This window comes from Lepidothrix coronata, unplaced genomic scaffold (genome assembly GCF_001604755.1).
Source record: "Lepidothrix coronata isolate B3197 unplaced genomic scaffold, Lepidothrix_coronata-1.0 Scaffold233, whole genome shotgun sequence".
NCBI lineage: Eukaryota > Metazoa > Chordata > Aves > Passeriformes > Pipridae > Lepidothrix > Lepidothrix coronata.
This window is the reverse complement of record NW_016690413.1, coordinates 201,363-223,659: the sequence shown is the minus strand read 5'-3', so window position 1 is coordinate 223,659 and position 22,297 is coordinate 201,363. Positions and strand designations below refer to the sequence as shown.

Here is a 22,297-nt window from a genome sequence, read left to right as displayed (position 1 = left end):
AAGTCAGGTTTGCATTTGGATAGGAAGGAATGGTTTTGAGGACACACGACAGCAGTGAATTTTGGAGCCTTCCTCTGCCCAGTAGCCACTCTGGCAGGTGGTCCTGGCTCACCTTGGTGAAGAGCCATCAGCTGTTGGGGCTATGGTCAGTGTTTCACAGTGGAGGAGCTAGAGAGATAAGCTGACATGGTGCTGCTGTGGGTGGTCCCACAGAGACCTTGGTGGAACACAAACCATGTTCTTGGTGACAGGGAGTGTCTCTTCAGGCCAGATACAAGACTAATACAAGGATTTGCTCCTTCCCTTCCTCTGGTTAAATACAGATGTGCAGTTTGGCACCTTTTCACCAGCTTGAAATCTAATATAAAAGAGAAATGTATTTTAAAAATGCCCTAGACTGTATTGCTTTTGGGTGAAAGTTCCTGGCTTTTCCATACCTTTAGAGGAACAGGTTTTGGTGGGTCCTGACAGACCCTGCCTTGGTCGTTGTGCAGTGTTACCCAAGGCTGCCCTGATTCCCTCTGTGTGTCTGTGTTTGTACAGCTGGTGGTCTGCTCTTGTGGTTGTTCTATTCCTGATGCAGCTTTGTCCTCCTCTTGCTCAGAGCAGTGAAATGCCATTTGAGGAGCTGCTTGCCCTGTATGGCTATGAGGCATCTGATCCTATCTCCGAGCAGGACAGTGAGAGCAATGACATCACTCCAAATCTCCCTGATATGACTCTGGATAAGGTGAGAGCTGCTGTTTGCCTCGGTGTTTGTTGCAGGTTACTGTGTTGTGCTGGAGCTCAAGGGGCCTGAGGAGCTCTTTTCAGAGGGGTTTGACCAATGCCAGGGGAAGGGCCTGCCTAGGTCTAGTGTCCCAGAGGTGCAGAAACATGAAAATAAAGCATTTAGAGACGGGAGAAAGAATATCTGTTTTAAAAAGAATTCGGTAAAAACTTTATGGAACTTGGGTTGCAAGTCTTTGGACATAGTTGTGGATCTGTGGAGAGCCAGGGAAGGTTTCTATTTTCCCAGGTGAAGCCATGGCTCCTCCTGTTCTGGCTAAAGTCTGTAGAAATTCTTTTTTTTTTCTCTCAGGATCTTTGAGATATTTGCTATGAGTGGAGCTCTACAGAAAGGGCCACTTGGTCATCCTCTCTGGCTTCCATAGGTAGCCACTCATGACCCTTGCAAAAGTGTTTCTAGGGAAAATAATCTGGGTGTGGTGGGGAATGTGAGAGAGAATCTGTCTTTGGACAAGCTGTGGGAGGGTGAGGAGATCTCTGGATGTGGCCACTCTTGGCTAGAAATACTTTACTCTAGGCCTCACTCCCCCTCATATATTTTTCTTAATTTAAAAATATTTTTCACTTTCTTGTTGTTGTTAAAAGGAACAAATAGCGAAGGATTTGCTTTCAGGGGAAGAAGAGGAGGAGACACAGTCTTCAGCTGACGATCTGACTCCATCCGTCACGTCCCACGATGCGTCGGACTTATTCCCAAACCAGCCTGGCTGTATGTGTCATAGTTCCTAAGCAGTTGCTGTTCACTTACATGTGATGGTCGGGAAATGCAGGGGAGGGCAAGAATGGTTTTCTTTATTTTGTCAGTTTCCTGACAACAGATTTTCCACTTCCCTTCTGGGGGCTGTCCATAAATCTGCGTGGCAGTGGCGTTGCTGGGCGTTGGTTAGGGCAGCATGGAGTGTAGACGAGCAGTGGCACGAGGGGAGAATTGTCTTTAGCTGTAACTCAGAACACTGAGAAAGTGGGAATTGTTTTGCTACCTGCTGTAATTACAGTGTGAAAGATCAGTACCTCCTCTGACACCGCTACAAGTAAATAAATTCAGTAGCACTAGTGGAGTGATACACTGTGGCAGTTCCTAAATGTTGGAATATGTGGGAAGCCAAAGCAGGTGACAGGGACTCAGCAGGAAGTGATCTTATTCCTTCTGCTATCCTGCAAAATGAAAGAGTTTGAGTTCCCCAGGTTGGCCATCACCACCCAAGTGACAAGTGTACAAATTCTTTTATTTAAAGTGAGAAAACTAAAATACAGGTAAGTCGTCACTGCAGACCATGCTGAAAGGAACGTTAGGACAGAAAATGAAGGGAAGGAGAGGGAACATAGAGCAACAGAAAAAAAAAATTCATAACTACAGATCTTTTCCTCTCCCACAAAGCAAACAACTTCCTTGCTGATGAAGACAAAGAGCCCTGTTCATCTCCATGTGCTTCCTCCATGGCTGAGGATTCAGAGGTGGATTCCATCCCATCCAACGAGTGTAAGAAGGTAAATGACCTGAGTGCATTGGGAAGGGGAGCTCATGCAGTGCTCCTGAGTTTGAAGAAAGCGTGGCACCAAAGCACTGTAATATTTCCCCAGTCTGTTGCTCTGTGCCTTGCATTTTGTGGATGGCAGTGGCAGATGTGGGTCACAAGAGGGGTTTTTAATACAATCTTGAAATTATCTTCTGCTTCAGATATGGGAAATCTGTTGTGCCTTAGTAAATTAAATCTGCAGCCTGTAGCCCTATAAAGGTGAAATGCTATGCAATATTCCCAGCAGGATTTACTGAGAGGGAACCATCTCACTAAAGAGAGGAGCAGGCTCCCAAATTCATCCTGGCTGTGGAGGTTGCAGGAGAGCTTTTGCGTTAAAAAGCTTTATCTCCAGCCTTAGCTGCTTGCCATAGATCTTTAACATTAAAACTATGTAAATGCCAAGGGTCACCATGGTGTGATCTGGTTGGTAGTAAACCTTCTTAGTTACTCTATAAAATAGCCAGGGTTCACTAGAAATAATAGTGACAGCAGGGGCTACCAGTAAATACATCGGCCTCATGGTGGTGTAGTCCCTAAATCATGAAGTACAGTCTGCACGGAGCATTTTCCATTTCAGTTTACCCGCCTCTCTGTGGTGGTGTTTCAGGAGATCATGGTTGGACCTCAGTACCAGGCCACTGTTCCCATCCTCCGCTTAAACAGGCACAGGCAAAAAGGTAAGACAGCCTGCTCTTTGTGCCTTGTTTGTGTGTAGGGCTGCTGGCCCTGGATCACCAGTCCTGTATCTCCAGACTTGGTGCCTCTCAGTGCTGACACCCAAATTTACAGCTACATCTGAGCTGGCTTAAATGAGCCTGATTGAATAGGGCTGGGAACACAGGTACAGAAGTGGTGAAGCTCAGTGAGAACTGGGTTGGTGTGACAGGTTTGGAGGAGGGCGTCTCAGCTGTAGCCAAAGGGAAGGTATGTCCTTCTGGAGGTACTCAAATTTATTCTCTCTGACATCTTCCTTAAGTAGCCCGAGTTACTGTCATTCGGTGCTCCCTGGAGCTGATCTGTTTCTTATTTGGTGGGATATCTGCAGAGTAGGCAGAGGTGCCTTGATTTGCAGATTGTGCCCAATAATGAGTGTAGTACAAGTGCCAGCTTCTTGAGCTTCTGGACAAGAAAGCTAAAGGGGTCTTTAGTTGCCAGGATTAATTAATCCCAGCAACAATCTTTGAGAACACGGTAACAAAAACTTTATCAGCCAACTCTTCTGAAGCAATGGAAGTGAGCTGAGCCTGTTCTGAGGGCCCTAAAAGGGGTATAAAGAGCTTATCTGCCTCCAAAATCGGGGGAAAATGCAGTGCCTTGAGAGATGGTTGTCATCTCTAGTGCTGGGTTGGAGTACCAAGCAAAGGATTCCTCCCTTTTCTGTCTCCCCCATGCATGTCCATGCAGACCATTTCTCAAAAGCAGCAGAATTCTCTGTTTGATTATCTTATTTCAGTGCTTTTTCTGTTAGCCTATGAGAATGAAGATCAGCTGCTTTGGGACCCAAACGTCCTCCCTGAGAGAGAGGTTGAAGAGTTCCTGTACCGCGCTGTGAAGCGGCAGTGGGACGAGCTGTCCGGCAGCAGCCTGCCAGAGGGAGAGGTGGTGAAGGACAACGAACAGGTGAGCTCAGTGGCTCCTGCAGCCCGTGCAGACCCAAGTGGTGCTTGCCTGACAGTGCCACATTCCCTACGGAGGTCAGAATGAGGTCTAATCCCGGTGATCCCCTGCTCCAGCCTCACAGATAAGCGAGAGTGTACTGCCCAGCTGCGGTGTGAGGAGGTCAGTCACCCTCCCAATGGGAAGACTAGAAAAGCCAGCAGATCAACCATATCAGAGCAGCTGGGTTTCCTCTAAGTTAGCCTGGTTAGATTCTGGAAGTGAGTCTTCAGGAACACAAAGGCACACCTGTAATCTGCAGATCTGCTGGTGGAACTGCATCTGTCTAGTCCTGGGGTTTGTAATCCAGTTCCTTAAAAAGTGGAATAATCTCTGCTGATGGTCAAGCAGGGGTTAGCAGCAAGGTGGCTCCTGGGAAATATAAGTTTTATGAGACAAACGTGAGTCTTGAGCAGGCTGGTTTGTGGTGTGTTGCTCAGGTACATGCTGTGAGTGATTTCCTTCTGTTTCCTAGGCTTTGTATGAGCTGGTGAAATGCAACTTCAATGCAGAAGAGGCACTACGGAGGTTACGGTTCAACGTGAAGGTTATCAGAGGTGAGAACCCCCCCTTACTTGGGTTCTACCCCAAACATCAATGCACAATGCAACTCTTTCTAGATTCTGTACATCTCCAATTCCTCTTTCTTTCTGCTGTAGATGAGCTTTGTGCCTGGAGCGAGGAAGAATGTAGAAATTTCGAACATGGCTTTAGGGTCCACGGGAAAAACTTTCACCTTATCCAAGCAAACAAGGTAAGGCTGCTCCCCCCAGCTTCTGCTGAGAGCAGGGGAAGGAGGCAGGTGCTTTGGCACCAGAGGTGTGCTTTGGGCCTCGGCTGATGCAGGGAGTTCAGGATTGCCGAGTTCCGGTCCCAGGCTTTGTGTTGACTCATGCCAGCAGGTGATGGGCTGTTCACTGCCCTGCTCTGCCTTATTTTCCAGGTGGGAGAAGTCACAAACACCACTGACCTGCATGAGTGATGTCAGTTAATTACTGATTAGCCCTTTCTGGAGTCTCAAAAGTTCTTTCCAAACTCTCAGCCCTTGCAGTACTTCTGTGAATGAGTGAGTTGAGCATGTGGATGTTTTGTAAAGTCCCCTGGGGTCCTCTAGAATGGCAGATGCTGTTGTAGGGAGAGCTGGGCCACGGGACATGCTGCTGTGCTGGGAGTTGGCAGAACCAGAGAGTCCAGTTCTACCACTGGTTAATTGTGGGCATGTTGATGCTGGCCAGTGAAAATGGATGCAGGTTTGCTCTCTCTCTGCTAAGTGTGCTGCTGCTGGAAGTGCAGGGAAGTCCTGCACGAGTGTACATGTCTGGCCCACACGGGTCTGTGAGAACAGCTGTGCACTGTGGGGAGTTCTTTCTCTGGCCGATCGCCACCTCGGAAATCTCAGTACGTGCTTCTGTTCTGCAGCATAGATGTGTCCATAGCAATATAAATTTCTGTAATGCACCTAATTTTCTGTGCTGGTTAAATGGGAAAATAGCTCCTGCTCCATGAGACACACCTCGATGCGTGGTGTTCTGACTGGGATGTTTCTCCTCAGGTCCGCACCCGGTCAGTGGGCGAGTGTGTGGAGTATTATTATATGTGGAAAAAATCAGAGCGCTATGACTACTTCACTCAGCAGACTCGTTTAGGAAGGAAGAAGTACGTCCTCCACCCTGGAGCCACGTGCGTGGAATATTCTCACACTAAAATTAGTAATATTAACCTCCCAGTGAAGATTCCTGCTGCAAAGCACCTCCGCTCAATAGACTGCGCCTTCTTCTCTAGAAGGTTTCTTGGGTGGGAGGATGGAGGGATGCACGGGATGTTCTCAGAACACAAACACTGTTGGTGTGGGGAGGGAAGATAAAGAACTCATTGCTTGGATGTATACTTTCTTGTGTTAAAAATAGTTTTGTTTCAGACAAATGCATCCCGCAAAAGTTAAGGCTGGGATCAGGGATTCATAGCTGATTTCAAGGAAAGAACTCAGTTTGATGAGGTTTTGGGAAGGGAGCTTTTTAAATTCAAACCCACTATTTCTGATGGTTTGGAATCTGAATTAATTTCCCTGCTGTCGCCCTTTGAGGCAAATTCTTCCCTTTGAAATGTATGCTAATTACAGAAGATACTTTTCAAAATACATCTTTTCAAAAAGGTTGAAAGTGAAACGTCTTAAAAGGTCAAAATGAAATATTGAAGCTGAATCAATTAAAAACATTAGATGAAGGCTTAGATTTTTTTAAAATTTTGATGCAAGAGAGGAAAATACCTGAAACCTTAAATTCTTCCACAGTAGGAAAATATGTTCTCATCACTTGCTCTTTGCTGACACACTATGGACCCACTGCAGTCATTCCATGAAACTGGATGTTCCTGGGCATTTGACCATTTATTTCCCTTTGGAAAAACTGGGGACAGAGCTCTCCAGGAAACTAGAGAGCCTGTTCTGATTTGTCATGGGCTGGTCTTGGCCATGCTGCCATCAGCTCCTCAGGGCAGAGTCTAAACTGGGCTCTGCAGACCAAGAAGGGATGGACATTCATTCTAGTGATGTCTCTACAGCCCCGTTGCTTTATTTGTTGATAGGTTTTAATCCCAGTCACCCTTTTTCCTGCCTGCACTTCTCTGCTTAGAAGGTGGTGGCAAGGCTCTCTCTCTCTTTCCCCACAGAGATTTCACTGACAATGACCTGGATGGGGTTGAAGTAGAAAACACCAGTCGCTCCCGGAGCTCCCCACCAATTCCCTCTGCAACTGGCTGCCTGAATGCTCACTTTGGTCAAGATCAGATAGCAATAGAGAGCACAGGTAACTTCCTTTTGTTCTGTCTGCCATGGGGATCACTTGCCTCCCACACTCAGTGGCACAGCCCCTCCTTTGCCTTTCTCCTGCTGCCATTATCCTGCTGTTGCTCTTCTCCCTGCATCTTGCTGGTATGCTCACCTTGCCCCCTGTTAAATACCAGCCTGTGCAGGTTTTGGTGTGAGCAGAAGAGTCTTGTCTGTCTCTACATTGACCAGGGGTGACTATAAAACAGTTGTTCCTGTGTTGGGCTCAGAGGGGTGGCCTAGGTCATTCCCAAAGCAAAAGAATTATACACTAACTTTGGGTACCTGAGCAAGGTGCTTCCAGTGCACTGACACAAGCAGCTCCTCCAGAGACTGGGTTAAGGCCCCAGAAGTCAGGCTGTGGGTGCAGGCTGCTTTCAGACAGAGCTGGCTGTGAGAAGACTCGCAGGGAACCCAACATGGGTTCATTCCCTCACTGTCCTACTGCAGATGAAGGCTTTGTGTAGGCAGCTCCCAGGAGTTGTTGGCATGAGGGGATAGGATTTAGGATTTGGCTTATCTTGGAATGTGTCTGTGAGGTTTCCTTTAATTTCCATAGAAACACTGATGGCCTCCCATCTGCTGTCGGCATCTTGCCTTTCTTTGGTACATGCTGGCAGGGATCTTGATTGCTATAATAAAGAAACATTTGTTTCATCAAACAAATACTGTTGTGATTAGCTGGGGTTGACCCGGGTGTTTGTGCATTACGGACTCACTGTAGCTTTCTTTCCCTTGCTGTGTCCTCTTCCCTCCTCTGTGCGTGCAGAGCCCCTGAGCGTGGAGAGCACGGCCTGCAGCCTGGGCAGCATCAGCGAGTCGGGGCAGGGCTATGAGTGCAGCACCCCCTCAGAGACGAATTGCTCCTTTGACCCCACGGAGGAGACGTCCTCAGGCGCTGTCTCAGCGTCCTGCCAACGACACACTGTCCCCCACTCCGAGCCAGAGCTCTTTGCTTTGCCGCCGGCAGGACCAGGACTGTCAGAGAAGCAGGAGACTTTGCAGAGCTCTGGTGAGACGATAACTATGGACTTCACTCTCCCTGCAGACATTAACGAGGGGTTACCTTTAATTGCTGGCCCTGTGGATTTGGACAGAGACCCAGAGGCAGTGGTGGCCCCTGCGCAAGTGTCCTTATCGGTCACAGATTTTGGTCTCATTGGCATCGGAGATGTAAATAGTTTCCTGACTGCTCATCAGGCTTGCCCGGCACCTGTGGCTCAGTCAGAGCCTCTGTCACAGTGAGAGTCTCCAGTCACAAATTTGTCACAGACCCAGCAAGGACTTTGACCTGACTGAGTGAAATCCCGGAACTTCCACTGTCCTGTAGGGACAGTTTGGAGCTGTTGGTCAGAATCCGTCTTTCCATCCTCCTTGATCCAAGGCTACAGTGAAACCAAACACCTTTCTGCTCCAGTGTATCCTGATGCAATCACACAGAGTGATGGCTGGCTTTCCTGGGGGGGAGGTCCATCACCCCCTCTTCTGTTGACCACGTATCACCCCAGGTGACGCCAGGCTGCTCAGAGAGTCCCTGCCTCAGGACAGGGGAAGCGTCCCTTGGCCCCAGTGGGACAGTCTGAGGGCAGAAATGCTTTGAGAACAGGGCTGTGTCTCTGTCATGTTGAGGATGCAGTTCAGGGGTCTGAGAGCTTGGGAGGTCTGCAGGAAGCACAGCCTGCCCAGGCCGCAGGGCAGTTCACTGCAGAGACGGGCATGGCAATGCCAAGGGAAGCTGAGGAGTGTCTTGGCCCTTCTCCCACAGGCAGTGTGTTGCAGTGGGAGTCACTTACTGCAGTCTTCTCCCAACAGCTATGGATCATGACAGGCAGAAACACTGCTGCTTCCAGCCTCAGGCAGCTCTGTGTTCCTGGTGCCCGCTCTCCACCAGCTGCAGGTGGGTCATGGCCTGGTCCAACCCTTGGGCTGAGGCATCAGGTCTTGGAAGGGGATGCTGTGTGGTGCAGCAGCATTGTGTGCACTTGAGTCCTTCTCACCTTCCTACGCAGTGCTGGCCCAGGGAGAATTGGTATGGGCAGAAATAAGAGTTTCTAGAGCCACAGAGCACCCGGAGCATTGTGGTGCTGCCACTTCTGCTGCTGGCGGGGAATGACCTGATCCTCACCTACTCACAGTGCAAGAGGGTAAACTGCAAATGAAAATTTCTGTAACTTCCCAGTTTGTTCCAACAATTTGTCAGCAGAGGGATGAGGTTACTTAGCTCCCAGAGTGTGAAGCCTGGGACACTGGTGCTAGCTCAGTCTCAGGCAGGGGAGCACACCAACCCTGGGCATCCCTGCCCCTCCCTCACAAAGCAGACTGTTTTCTGGGAGGAAAGTGTGTCTTTACTGCCATGCTCAGGGAGGTGACGGGTAGCCCTGTGTGGTGACAAGGTACTGCCTGCCGTGCAGAGCCACGGGGGCCTGTCCATGGGTGTGCTGGGGTCCAGAGCTGCTTTGCTTCCCACATGTGTTCCAGGTCTGGTGTTTGCCACTGGCTTAAATCCAACGTGTTCTCATTCCCCTTTTTCCATGCAGAGAATGCTCTCCCCTCACCTGCTGAGCAAGGCCCTCGTGCAGATGGTCCCTTCCTCCAGCCGTGTTCTGCAGTTGGGAGGGGGCTTGGGTTGAGGGCTTTTGCTTGCTTTGGTAGAGGCCTTGGGGCTGTGACTGTGCACTTGGCTCTGCTGCCAGTGGATTTGGCAGGTACCTAAACCCACAAGCCTGCATCTTCCTTTTACCCGGCCCTGGGAAGTTGTGCTCAGCCCCGCAGCTGGGGCACAGAGGCAGGATGAAGCAGCCTCATGGGACGGCAGGATTAGACCTTGTCTCATCTCCTAAGCCCCAAATCTGTTCTGTGTGCATTTGCTTCGGTCCCCAGCACTGCTGGGAGGTGCTGAGCCTCAGGCACAAGCAGCTGCCTTCACCTGGCACCATTTTGTCAGCCAAATGTGGTTGGCAGAGGCCTCCCCTCCAGCTGCTCCCAGTGCCTGCTCCATAGTGGAACTGCCCAGGCTGTGATTCCCCTTTCCTGGGGACAAGAGGAATCTCCTTGGCTGAAGGGAGAAGAAGAGGCAGGGTGAGAGTATGGGTAGCCCTCCCAGGGAGGGCCAGGCCTTGGCATCTCCTCCATCAGTTGAGAACATTCTTAGTTTTTCTGAAACCATTTTTTCTTTGGTTTGTTTCAAGCCCTAATGAAAGGAGACAGGAGCTGGGGAAGGCAGAAATCTCTTTATGTCTTTCAGTGTTGTTTACAAATTTGCATGGGGTCTTTCAACAAGAGTGTGGGCTTTATCCACATAACTTTGAGGCAGAGGGGTGGAAAAGGCTGGGACAGGGAAGGGGGAGTCACTGAGGGGGGAGGTTTGGTTTTGGTTTTTGTTGGGGTTTTCTTTTTCCTTCTTACAAAGCACATTCACTTTGAGCCGCCCAATGCTGGACTCTTCTCCCTTGCCCCCCAGCCCTACACTGTGAAGTGACACTGCCTTGAAGACCCCTCGCTGTTATTTATTTAATTAAAAACCTAATTTGAAAGTGAGTAAGAAGCCTGTCTTCTTTTTGTAGACCAAGATGCAACAGTCCCATGTGTCGTGATGGCAGAAGCAAGAAAAGGGGTCTCTGCCTCCACTGTCTGATCCTGTCCTGCCCTGCAGGCAGGGTGGGATGCCCTGTGCCAGGGATGCCATCCCAGCCTGGGAGGACGCCCAGCATCCCTGGCTGAGTTTTGCCCCCTGGCGCTGTGGGTAGAGGGAGCTGTTTGTTGCTCTTACAGGTGCCCCAAGTTCTCTGAACCCATCAGCCTGTGGCAGGCCCGTGGTGGTGAGAGGCAGGGGTCCATCCATGTCTCACCACTTCAGCCAGGAAAAGCATCCTGGGGGTTCCTGCTGCAACTGCATTGTGTTTCCCCACCACAAAGCCCCTCTGTCCCATCAAAAACTCTTTAAATTCTCTTCTCCTGCTTGTGCCTGGCTCTGGCCTTCTGTCCTGGGGCCTTGGGGGGCTCTGGCCACGCAGCCCCCTGGCTCTCCCTGCAGAGGTAGGTACGAGGGTGGGCACAGGGGACAGGAGCGGGTTTCCTGCTTCCTTTGAGGCCCCGAGGTGCAGCAGGAAGGATGGGTGTGCTTGAAGCCCTCTTGTGTGGCCGTGGTCACCTCGTTGCATCCTTCGAAATGAAATGCTGTTTTCGGCCCTGTGTGACCCGAGGGTGTGAGAGCCGCAGGGCCGGAGATCGCGGGCTCTGCAGCCCCACCAGGCCCCGGGGGAGGGTCCCGGGCGGGCTCTGCAGCCGCAGCGCTCGGACGGCAGAGGGAGCCAGAGCCCCGCGCCCGGGCCCCCCCCGCGCCCCCGGGTACCCGCGCCCGGGGCGGCCGGGACCCCCCATCCCCCGGGGTCGCCGCCTTCCGCCCCTATGACACCCCCGAGCGCGGGGCTGGGCCGTTCCCAGGAGGCTCCTGTGGCCCCAGCACCGCCCGGCAGCCACGGGCCCGCGTGGGGCAAAGTCCCGCAGTGCCCGCGCCGCTGCCGTGTTGCGCTCCCCCTGCCCGCCCCAGCGCGGGGTCGTGTGCCTGCAGCGGGGGTCCTTGCCCTGCCCTCGGAGCCCCACACTGCCACATCTGTGTTCCCACGGCAGCCACGAGGGTGGCTCAGCAGGACTGCTGAGGGCTGCGATGAGAAGGGGGGATTTATCAGCGGTGAGACAGACTGTATTTAATGCCCACATCCCCTCCATGACGCAACCTGGGCGTCCCACGGGCTCCAGCCTTCCTCACTCCTGCAGCTTCTCCCCAGCTCTCCTGCCTCGAGGCTCTCACCTGCTTGGTTGAGGTCTGCAGGCAGCATGTCTGTGGCAAGTCCTGCCCCAGTGCTGTGCCAGGGCCCCCATGGCACTGACAGGCAGGAGGGAGCTGCACTGGGGCACATCAGGGTGGGTTGGAGCAGAGGAAAGCTGGCCTGTGATTCTGCCTCTCTCCCCAGGGCAGCCCCAGAGTGTTTCCAGCTCTGACGGCTTCCCACAAACAGCCTTGACATTCTCCACAGGCCACTCACACTGCACTTCAATCATCCAGCCCCGCAGCTATCATTTGGGTGGTTTCTGTATTATTTACATTTCCTTCCACTCCTAACCAGGCTTCGGGCCTGGAACAAACAGCCAGGATGTGACTGTCCCTGCTCCCACCAGGGAATTGCTGCGGGAGCCGTTGCTCCAACCTCTGCTCCTGTCCCTGCTCTGGGTTCCACTGGCTCAGCACGTCCCCAGCCCCAAAGGGCAGCACCGGAAGCCTGTCCTGCTCCCAGGACGTCTGAGGCTCGGGAAATACGGCCCCACATCTCGGCAGGTAAATCATAGCTCCTGTCTCATCCTCTGGGCTCCCACCAGCCTCTCTGCTGCGTCCACAGGCTCCTAGGAGCCCCTCCTTCCCCTCAACAACCGCTCTCGACACCGAGTCAGCCCCGCATCTGCTCTGCACAAGCCCTCGCCGTCCCTGCCCGTGCAGCCAGAACGTTTTTGGGGCCACGTTCTGCCTTTCTTGGATTTTCCTTTTTTCCTCCGTTTTTTCTTTTCTCCTCAGGACATAGGCCCGAGGCGATTGGGGCACAGGCGGCTCTCAAAGCGGCCTCTCTCTCTTCCTTCTCCCCTTTTCCCTTGACGCAGCGACGGGAGGCAGCCGAGCCAAGGCGGGGAGACCAGGCAGGCGGGGCGGGCACCGGGGGACTCGAGAGGGCCGGAGCCGAGGACGCCGGAGCGGGGCCCAAGGAAGCGGCGAGGGGCGAGGAGAGTCTAAGTCCAGAGGGGTTCCCGCCGCGCCCCACACCTGCCCCGGTCCCGGCCCCGGCGCTCCCGCCCCGCCCCGGCCCGGCCCCGGGCGGAGGCACCGGCTGCCGCCCCGCCCCGCCAGCCCGGACTTTACCTCCCGGCCGGGCCCGCGTCGTTCCGGGCCATGTGAGCCGCGGGGCCGGGCCGCGGGGCCTCACCGGCTGCGGGATGGAGCGCAGGAAGGTCTTCGTGGCGCTCGACGTGCTCTGCCTGGCGGTCGGTGAGGGCTCGGTACCGGTACCCCCGCCGTGGGCGACTCCGGAGCGTCACCGCGTCCCGCCCGTGCCTTCGGTGGGGTCGCGCCGCGGGCTGGGGTCAGATCCGCGGGAGGTACAGGGGGGCCGGGATCCCGCCGCGCCTCCGCCCGCTCCTGCCTGTGGCCGGTGCCGCCGGTCCGGGGGCAGGGCGGGAGGCACCTGCCCGGCCGCTGTCCCGGGGCTCCGGGCCTCCTCCAGGAGCCACAGGCGGGGCCGGGCGAGCACCGGCTCCTGCCCCTGCGCTACCGGGCTCCGTCGGGAGTCCCGGTTCCCGGGGCGACCCCGTTGGTCGAGCGCCCCCCCGGGGGCTACGGTCCGTCCCAGGCCGGGAGGCAGCGACGGAGTCCCGCCGCTCGGGCGGCACCGGGACGCTTCCTCCGCCGCCGCCGCCGCCCTGGCCGCCTGCCCGCCGCCGAGCCCGGCGCTCCACGGGCGGACGGAGCGGGGCTGGGGCTCCGCAGCCCCGGACGGGTGGGTTCAGAGGGCCTCTTCCAGGACGTCCCCCACCGCCCGGTGCGGGCAAATGCTCGTTTCTGAAACTGCAGGGAAGCACTGAATTAAGACGGACTGAAAATAAAGGCCCGGAGCTTCCCGGGCTGCGGGCCCCGGCGCGGGGGCGGAGGGGGGGACGACGAGTCCCGGTGCCGCTCAAGGCGCGTTTCCCTCCTGTGGGCCGGTGCTTTATATTTTTAGGGGAGCTTTTTTTGGAGGATGAAATTTTCCAGAAAGAAAATTGGTGTCTAATTTGAGCTGAAAATGGACGTCTGAGGTGTGCGGGGAGGCGGCGGCGGGGCCGGGAGGGACCGGCGCCGGTTCCCGGCAGCGCGGCGGGGGCGGTGGGGCAGCTCCCGGGTGCTTCATCGCCGTGCTCCCCCCTCTGTCGGTGAGCGCAGGAGGCGGCGGGACCCCCGGGGCGGGAGCGAGGAGGCGGGGGCGGGCGGGGACAAAGGTGCGGGTTCCCAGGAGACGGAGGAACAAGAGGAGACGGAAACCGCCGGGAAAGGCGGAACAGGGAGAGGAGACTGACCTAAGGTGGCCTGCGGGGCCGGGGGGCCGCTTCCCGGGGGGAGCACCCTGGGACCCCCGGGGTGGGGGCGCCCAGCCCGTCCTTGACTGTTCCTGGGCAGGGATGGGGCAGGGGATCCCTTTCCAGCGAGGGGCTGGCACGGCTACTGCGCGGGGCAGAGGCCCGCAAACTCCTCTGGATCTCTTGGGATGGTTCTTTCCCGGGTGTGCTCGTAGCTGCCCATGGCCAGGATTGCAGAACGCTGGGTGGAAAAACCTCCTTTCCCAAACTGACCAGCGCATCATCTCTCAAGAGCCCCGAGGTGGCAGGGGAGTGAAGAGGCTGGTAGGAGCAAGGGCTGCGGGAAGGTGAGAGGGACAAGCCAAGCTGGGCTGGATCACCCACCAGCATTGCCCAGCACCAGCTCTTCTGGGCCTGCTGTGAGAGTTCTGCTGGGACCATCTGGGGGCCCTTTGCTGCTGTAAAACAGTTTTGCAAGATGCCTGTGCTCATTAATTTTAATGAGGTCTGTCTTCTAGGCTGAAAGACTCTGGGGAGCATGAGGAAAAGGCACAAGATCAAGCCTTGCCACAGTTGTGCCTGGGGAGGAGTGGGACAGCCGTGGGGGCTCTGCAGGTGCCCAGTTGTGGCTGTCTCATGTGGTATCTGGGCGCTGCAGGCATCTGCAAACTCTTGATAGGGCCCTATCGGTGTCGGGGCGGGTTCAAGTCCTCCTGCCCGGGGTACAGGTGGCTCAGGACTTCATTCCTGGAGGGGATTCCTCCCCGGCATCAGGGAGCAGAGCCCCAGGGACGACAGATGGGGAGACCACACGGTGCTGCATGCCAGTGTGGAGCCTGCTGGCTGGCGTCCCCAGTCTTCGCCTCTCTCTGCCTTGCAGCATCTCTGCCCTTCATCATCCTGACACTGGTGAACTCCCCGTACAAGCGAGGCTTCTACTGCAGTGATGATTCCATCCGCTACCCCTACAAGGCAGACACCATCACCCACGGTCTCATGGCTGGGGTCACGATCACCTGCACTGTTGTCGTTGTAAGGATGGGCCACCCCCTTCTCTCCAGGGCAGGGACATCCTGATGTTGTATCTGGAAGCTGGGGCCCAGCACAGCCACCTCCAGAGCCCTGGCAGGGCAACAGGACCCTCAGCTTAAGCGCTGCTCTGCTGGGGGTCAGGAGCTTCCATTGGGGTGGCGAGACCCACGTCCTGCAGAGCTGGTTCCCTGAAGGGACAGGGAGAGGGTCCATGAGCTCCTGTGGCAGGCGGATGCCAGGGGCTCCTCTGCCACAGAGCCAAGAGCCAGAGCATCCTGCAGCCCTGGTTCTGGGAAGCAACTCAGTAGTGCTCAAACCTCACCCCTTGCCCCCTGGTCTCTGCAGATCTCATCGGGGGAGGCATACCTGGTCTACACTGAGCGCCTCTACTCCAAGTCAGAGTTCAACAACTACCTGGCTGCCCTCTACAAGGTGGTGGGGACCTTTCTCTTTGGGGGGGCCATCAGCCAGTCCCTGACTGATCTGGCCAAATACATGATCGGCCGTCTTCGGCCAAACTTCCTGGCTGTCTGCAATCCTGACTGGTCCAAGGTGAACTGCTCCATCTATGTGCAGCTGGAGAATGTCTGCCAGGGAGAGAGCAGGAACATCACTGAGTCCAGGTGAGCTGTCGGGCCACAGGACCTCATCTCCTCCCTCTGCCAAGCAATGCTGGGCTCCCAGTGGCAGCCCCAGATGAGTATTGATGCTCTCCTGCTGCACGGCAGAGCCTGTGGAGTGGCTAGGGGGCTTGTGGGGGCTGGCTAAGGGCTTGTTCTCATGACCTGACCCATTCCTTTTGCCCCACAGACTGTCCTTCTACTCGGGACACTCCTCCTTTGGGATGTACTGCATGATGTTCTTGGCGGTAAGTGCTGTGCCACCGGAAGGCAGCCAGCCCCCACGGGTCCCGTGCCCCAAGCACCCCATTATCAGGCTAGTTGTTGCCCCCTGCTCTGGGTGATTGCTCCCATCTTTGCTCCCTAGCTCTATGTGCAAGCCCGGCTGGTGGGAAAGTGGGCCCGGCTGCTGCGTCCCACCATCCAGTTCTTCCTCATCACCTTCGCCATCTATGTGGGCTACACCAGGGTGTCCGACTACAAGCACCACTGGAGCGACGTGCTGGTGGGGCTGCTCCAAGGGGCTCTCATTGCCGTCCTCATTGTGAGTGTCCCCTGTGCAACCTGCTGCTTGACCAGGTTCCTGCTCGGCTGACAGAGGGGTCCCCAAACCTTCCTGTTGGTCTTTTTCAGGTCCGCTACGTCTCTGACTTCTTCAAGCACCGTCCCCCACAGCAGTGTGAGGAGAAGGACCCAGAGCGCAAGCCCAGCCTGCCGCTCACCCTGAGCGACCCTGACCACAATCACTACAGCTACCGCGGCGCCCCGTGAGCCGCGCACGGCCCGCGCACACCGGACTGCAGACCTGCCCCTTGCCGTGCTCTGCTCCTGGCTCAGGGATGGGGATGCTGGCTCTATATTAACTGTTGGCTCCGTGGCTCTGGTGCCTCTGGCTGCCACAGGTGCCAGCAGGACAGCCCTGCCTGTTCCCACTCCCGCAGTGCTGTGGTGCCCAGCTCCCCGTGCCCACAGTGCTGCTGTGCTTGCCGGTACCTGGTGATGCCAGTGCCCTGCCTGTGGGAAGGGGATGTCCTCAACCCCTGTGCATCTGAGTCATGCTCCAAAGCTGCTGTCCCAGCCTTCCACGTGGAGGAAGGGGAGGGAGGGGAGGGTGGCACGTGAGGATGGATTTATTGGGCTGGCAAAGCACACTGAGCGAAGAGCAAACTCCTTGGCAAGTCTGAGTTTGCCTGTGCTGAGTGTGTGTTGTCCCTGTCAAATTATCCAGCCTTCTGAGTACAAATCCTCACAGGCACAGAGAGAGGAGGACAACTACTGGGCTAGCTATACTTTTTTGGAAAGGATTAAAGCAATCCAGAGCTTTTCTTTGTTCCATTGGTTACCTTCAAGAGCAGTCCTGCCCACCAGCAGCTGGTGCGAGCAATGGGTGCCTGGGCAGGCTCTTCTCTGGCAGTGCCTGATGCTGCAGTCCTGGGTGTGAGGGCTGTTTGTCCCCCACCTGCTTCATGCCTGGCTTGGGCAAGGGGTTGCTCCGGCCTCTGTCGCTCCTGCAGCTTCAGCTGATGCTTTAGGGTGTGTGGGGGACTAGGGAGACACTTTCTGTGGTAAAGGAAAATAAATGGGGATGTGGAGCTGAACACGGGAAGGGGGGGCAATGGGTATGGAGCAGTCCCATTGCAGACATGCAGCTGCCTCCAGCACTGGAGTGCTGTGGGTCTCTCTTTAAAATACATGCATTTTCACTATGATGTGTTTTTATAAAAATGTTTATAATTAGATCATCCTTAAAGAATGTCTGTGTCAAGCCTGTTCTCTTACTCCATGGATGTTCTTGGCCTTGGAGGATGAGCTTAAGTGTTCAGGGTTTTCTTTTCCAAGGGAAAGGTGTCTGAAGCCCCTCTTTAGCTGTAGGTTTGCTGGCGGGTGGTGGTGGCTGTCAGGGCCACTAAGCCCCTCTCCCACTTGTGCTGTGAAAGGTGGGCTTGACCAGGGCTGATGGGAGCAGCAGCCTCCCAAGGGCCAGGTGCTCCTTGCCCATGCTGTGCCTGTGATGTATTGAATTCAGGGGGGTTGTGCTTCAGCCAGGTAGCCCCTTTGAGAGGTAAGAAGAGATGCAGCCAGCAAGTGGCTCCAAGACCCATCCCTGCCTTTGCCCTGACCCAGGAACCTCCATGGCCCTGCTTGCAAGGGAGGAGGGAAGGCAGGGAAAGGCTCTTGGAAAAAGTGATGTTTTGTGCCTGCAGCTCCTGCAGCCAGAGCTGAGGGAAGGCAGGGAGCCAAGAGCCTTGGCACAGCTGCCCCATGTCCCTCCACTGTTCAAGGGTTGTGGTGGGGACAGGTGACAGGGCCAGGCTGGGGAGCTGGTGGGCATAGGGCCCTCTGACTGTTGGGAAGCAATAGGGGACACCAGGAAGCAGCACCCTGGAAGCCTCAGGGTCTACCCAGTCCCTTTGGCAGTGGGATGACCAGTCCTGGGGTCGGCTCTTGCCCACCCTTGTTGAGTGCAGCCTGTCTGTCCTGTTGGGAACAGTAGGGAGCCCCATACTGACTGCATGGTGTCGATGTGCTTGCGCAGTGTGGGTGACTCCAGTCTAGACAAGCCCTGACCAAAAACACCCTCCCTGTGTGGAGGGAACTCCCTTTCCCCAACATTGCTTTTCTGTTTTCCTCCAAGAGCTTTCCTTCCAAAAGTCCTTCCCTGCTCCCCAGCAGGGTCCTTCCCCCATCCCAGCCCTCGGGGCCAGTTGTTTAATATCCGATGGTGTAAAACAAAGCTGGAGGAAGTGCCAGGGCAGGGCAGCTCTGCCACAGAGTTTAGAAACAGAGCTCTACAAAGGCTCAGCAGCTCCTGGAGTTGGGCAGTGAGGTACAGCCCAGGTTTTTGAGCTGCCTGCTTAGTTTGCATTTGGCCTGCTGCGGTGCCCAGCAACTACCCCAGTTCCTGGCACTGCCTCGACAGCTCCTCTGTGCAGTCAGGAACAGGCCTGCTCCCTTCCCTTGAGATCTGATTTCTCCCCTTGGATGCATCTCTGGAAAAACCAGCTGGGCCACAATGCTGCAGTGTGTGGCTCCGAAGGGCAGGGCCAGCTGCTTCGTGTTGGGAGCTTGGTTGCTCCGTCCCCAGGCGGATGAGGCTGCCTGCCTGCTCACAGCTGGGTCCCGCTGTGGGATGGGCTGAGACCTGACCAAACTCGGGGCATGCCAAGCCACACATAACCTGCAGTTGGTGGAAGCTCCTGAGCCATGTCCAGGCACAGCAAGGGGCTGTTAACTGCAGCCTGCTCCAGGTGTGCTTCCTGGCCCCGCTCTGGAAGGACAGGGGCAGGGAGCTGCCTGTGCTGGCTCCTCAGCACCATGGGTGCCAGCAGGGCACTGAGGAAGACAAAGCAAGTCCAGTTTCTGGCTGTGAAGTCTGGGTTCCCTCCAGCCCTTGCTAGCCCTGGTCATGGCTGAATGCCACTGCACCCTGCCAGTGCTGTTCCAGATCTGGGCTGGACCCCATTGAGTCCCTCAGTCTGAGCAGTGGGAGGGACTGGGCTCCCTGCGGGGCTGGTACTGCTCCTGGGAGCTGAGGAGAGGGAAAGCAGCATCCAGGGGTGGGGTTAACCCCATGTGTCTCTCTTTCTCTGTTCAAGGCTTGAGCTTGTACTTGGCCCCATGGGTCAGAGCTAGTGAGAGCTCTGTGCGTCCTGCTTGGTGAGTCCCAGGCAGTCCCTCTGGTGTTCAGGGTGAGTTGTGGCCCTGGGCATTGTGACAGTTTGTGACTGGGACGTCCAAACCCCTTTGCAATGGGTGACTCAGGAGTAGGGGATCCAGTCCTGGTTGTGCTGGGGCAGATTCAGCTGAGGGCTGAAGCCAAGCAGCGTTAGCCTGCGAGGCATGGCTGGGACCTGATGAGACAGCCGTCCTGTTCCCCAGCGTCAGCAGCTCCACACACCAAGTGCTCTGCCAAGATGCCTGCTTTCCAAAATAAGCTGCTTCTGGCAGCACTCAGCCAGGCTCTGGCTTCCAGCCCGGCTCCAGAGGGGGCCTGTAGCTGCCTCCCCCAACCTGTGCCTCCTGGCTGCCTCCCACCATGCCACGCAGCATCCTCCCTCCCTTCTCCCTGGCACCTGGCACTCCTGTGGATTCCATGGGCTTCAGTTGCCCTGGCCCCATCCCCAGGTTTCTTCCCGCTCTTTGCTTTTTTCACCGGCTAAGTGGGGCAAGAGACGGGCAAAGGGGCTGAGCTCCTCTGTGTCTGCAGCAGCTTCCAGGAGCGGGCAGCGGCCCTGCCAGGAAGGATGTTACTCATTCCCTAAACATCCCTTTCCCTGGCCGGCGGCCACGGGAGATGCTGCGGCCAGATGCGCCTGTGGCTGAGGGGCCTGAGATGGCCCCGGCTCAGGGATGCGCTGGGGGACACCGAGGCCGTGGCACCCTCGGGTGGGATGTTGGTAGCCCCTGCCCGAGCGCAGCCCACACCACGTAGGCCTCTCCTCCCCCTCAGCAGGGCGAGTCACGGAGGGGGAGTGGTGCCGGGGCCAGGACCCCCAGAGGTGGCAACTCTGCCCGGCACAGCCCGTGGGGGTTGGGGGGGCCCACCGAGGCGGGGAGAGCAAGGCCGGTGTCCGGGCTCCCCGAACCGCCCTGGCCCCGGGGGCACCGGCCGGGAGCGGGCGCCATGCCGTCCCACGCCGGGCGGCGGGGGCCTGGCCGGGGCGGCAGAGATCAGTAGGAGCCCGGCGGAGCCGCCGAGCGGAGCCCTGGAGCCACGGCCGGAGGAGCCACAGGCCCCCGCAGCGCCGCCGCCCAAGCCCCGGTGTCGCCAACGCCGCCAGGCCCGGCCCATCCTGCCAGGACACCGCATGAAGCCAGGTGCTCCCTCCAGCCTCGCTTCCCCTCCTTCTTTTGCTCCTTCTCCTGTTCCTGCTCCTCCTCTTTCTCCTCCTGCTCCTCCTCCTCCTCTTCTAATTCCGCCAGCGCCGCCTCCCCCACTCCCTTTAATCGACGTTTCCGATGAAATATGCCCGGTGCCATGGATTCCTTTGATCTCACTAAGGGAAAAAGGGGGCTAAAGACGAAATTAAGCCACAGCAGGAGGAAAGGCGAAGGGGAAAGCACTCCCGGGGGAGGGTGTTAAATGTCTCCTCTTTCTTATCAGAGCACCAGGCAAGAGCCTATCGTCGCTCGTGCCCGTCCCGGAGCCCTGGTCACCTGAACTTGACGTTGACCGGGGATGCCCCTCGGCAGAACAGGCGCAGGGGTGGTACCACCGGAGCCCTCCCCGCCGGGGAGCCCCGGCCCCCCTCGAGCCGTGCTGGCATTCGGGAGCTGGCAGCCGAGCCCGGGGAAGCAGCCACGGGGTACGAGCAGCAGTTTGTTTTCTGCTGCTTGCCAGGGTCCATGCAGAGCTATGGTGCTGCCAGGGATGTGCTCTCGGGAAGCATTTGGCTGCTGAGCCCCGGCCCTGCGGGTTAGATAGCTCTTCCCCACTGGCCCTGGCTCCTGCTCAGGGGCAGGCCTGACCCACAGCTGTGGGTGAGTCAGGTGTTTCTGGGTCCTTTTCTTCTGCACTCCTGCCATAGCGTTCCTATCAAACCAGAGCTGCACTGCCAGGCCTCCCATGACTGCAGGTCTCTCCCGGTCACAGCAGAGAGTTGGCAGCCTGAGAACTGGCTGCTGGACATGCGATGACCCACAGGTAAAAGCAGGTTTGGCCCTGTCAAATCCAAGTCTCTCCCCTCCCTTCTCTGCCTTTGCCAGGATGGACAGTGTGGGCAGCTGGTGCTGATGGATGGTGCTGCCAGAGCCCTGGTACCAGGGATGGGATAGAGTGACTGCCAGCGAGGATGAGAGACATGGCAGTGGCAGGGCAGGGGGGTCTGCCAGCACTTTCGTTTCTTTCCTCATCAGTTCTGGAATAGCACTTGCCTGGCCATGCTGCCATCGTGCCCTCATGGTGGTGGCCCTGCAGCCAGGGAGGGCAGCACAGCATCACCTCGAGCAAGGATGAAGCTGTGGTGAGGAGGAAAGGGCTGGCCTGTTCCTGGATTAAGGTTAAAGAGGGGGAGAGGCGGACAGACACCTCGCAGCTGCTGCTCCTCAAATGTTTTATTGCCTGCTCAGTGTAAGCCTGGATTGACCTGCAACAGCAGAAAATGTTGAGCAACCATCGATCTCCCTGAAAGGAGTAAAGCCACCAGAAAAACCATGAGAAACCCCAAGTGGGTTGTATGGACCCCGGCCTGCTGGCTGGAAACATAGAGAGCTCTGGGAGGACGATGACAGCGCTGGTGGGGGTGAGGGGGCTGGTGTAGGGCTACTGGGAGGGGGCATGGGGATCTCTTTCCCAGTCCAAAGTATCTGCCTATCCCAAGGGCGATGGACCCTCAAAGCAGCACCACACGAGGCAGGGGTGACGGCAGGGAGCTGGGTGCTGGCAGATTCCTTTGCTAGAGCTGAGGGACAGGGCCGGTCCAGGAGCCCTTCCCAGGAGCCCTTCCCAGGCCACGCCAGCGCTGTCGGGCAGAGGGATGCTGCCGCTTCCCACTGTCCCACAGGGAATCACAGGGAATTCCCGGTGAGGCGGGACCTGCAGCCGGGGGAGGGGTGGGGGTGGTGTCGGGTTCGTTTATTTTCCTAATTAAAAATAACAAAGAGGAGGGAGGGAGGGAGGGGCGGGACGGGACACGACGACTTCTCGTATTCAATGTTTATCAGCAACAGCCCCGAAGCCGAGCGATGCTGCCCGGGGCGGCGGGCGCAGGGGCTCCGGTGCGAACTCCCGGCTCCATGGTGCGGGCACAGCTGCTGTG

The 22,297-nt window shown here is 56.5% G+C and overlaps 2 protein-coding genes across 4 annotated transcripts in view; both read left to right on the top strand.

The window, feature by feature from the left end:
* Nucleotides 1-10,316, top strand: part of MIER2 (MIER family member 2) — a 28,402-nt gene extending 18,086 nt beyond the window's left edge. The window contains exons 6-15 of one of the 3 annotated variants that reach the window (XM_017834493.1): nt 605-730; nt 1,375-1,498; nt 2,168-2,277; nt 2,917-2,986; nt 3,778-3,929; nt 4,441-4,522; nt 4,625-4,719; nt 5,518-5,645; nt 6,633-6,769; nt 7,559-10,316. In XM_017834493.1, the coding sequence (XP_017689982.1) occupies nt 605-730; nt 1,375-1,498; nt 2,168-2,277; nt 2,917-2,986; nt 3,778-3,929; nt 4,441-4,522; nt 4,625-4,719; nt 5,518-5,645; nt 6,633-6,769; nt 7,559-8,034 (1,500 nt within the window). In that variant the 3' untranslated portion in view covers nt 8,035-10,316. Of the gene's footprint in view, nt 1-604; nt 731-1,374; nt 1,499-2,167; nt 2,278-2,916; nt 2,987-3,762; nt 3,930-4,440; nt 4,720-5,517; nt 5,646-6,632; nt 6,770-7,558 lie in introns of all 3 variants that reach the window. The other 2 variants (XM_017834494.1, XM_017834492.1) reach the window with 2 other exon arrangements.
* A 2,359-nt stretch (nt 10,317-12,675) lies between these two features.
* PLPP2 (phospholipid phosphatase 2) lies at nt 12,676-16,864 on the top strand. The gene is made up of 6 exons (XM_017834499.1): nt 12,676-12,823; nt 14,768-14,919; nt 15,265-15,542; nt 15,730-15,787; nt 15,907-16,083; nt 16,173-16,864. The coding sequence occupies exons 1-6, from the start codon at nt 12,772-12,774 to the stop codon at nt 16,308-16,310; spliced, it is 855 nt and encodes a 284-aa protein (XP_017689988.1). The 5' UTR covers nt 12,676-12,771; the 3' UTR covers nt 16,311-16,864.
* Nucleotides 16,865-22,297: the final 5,433 nt, after the last annotated feature.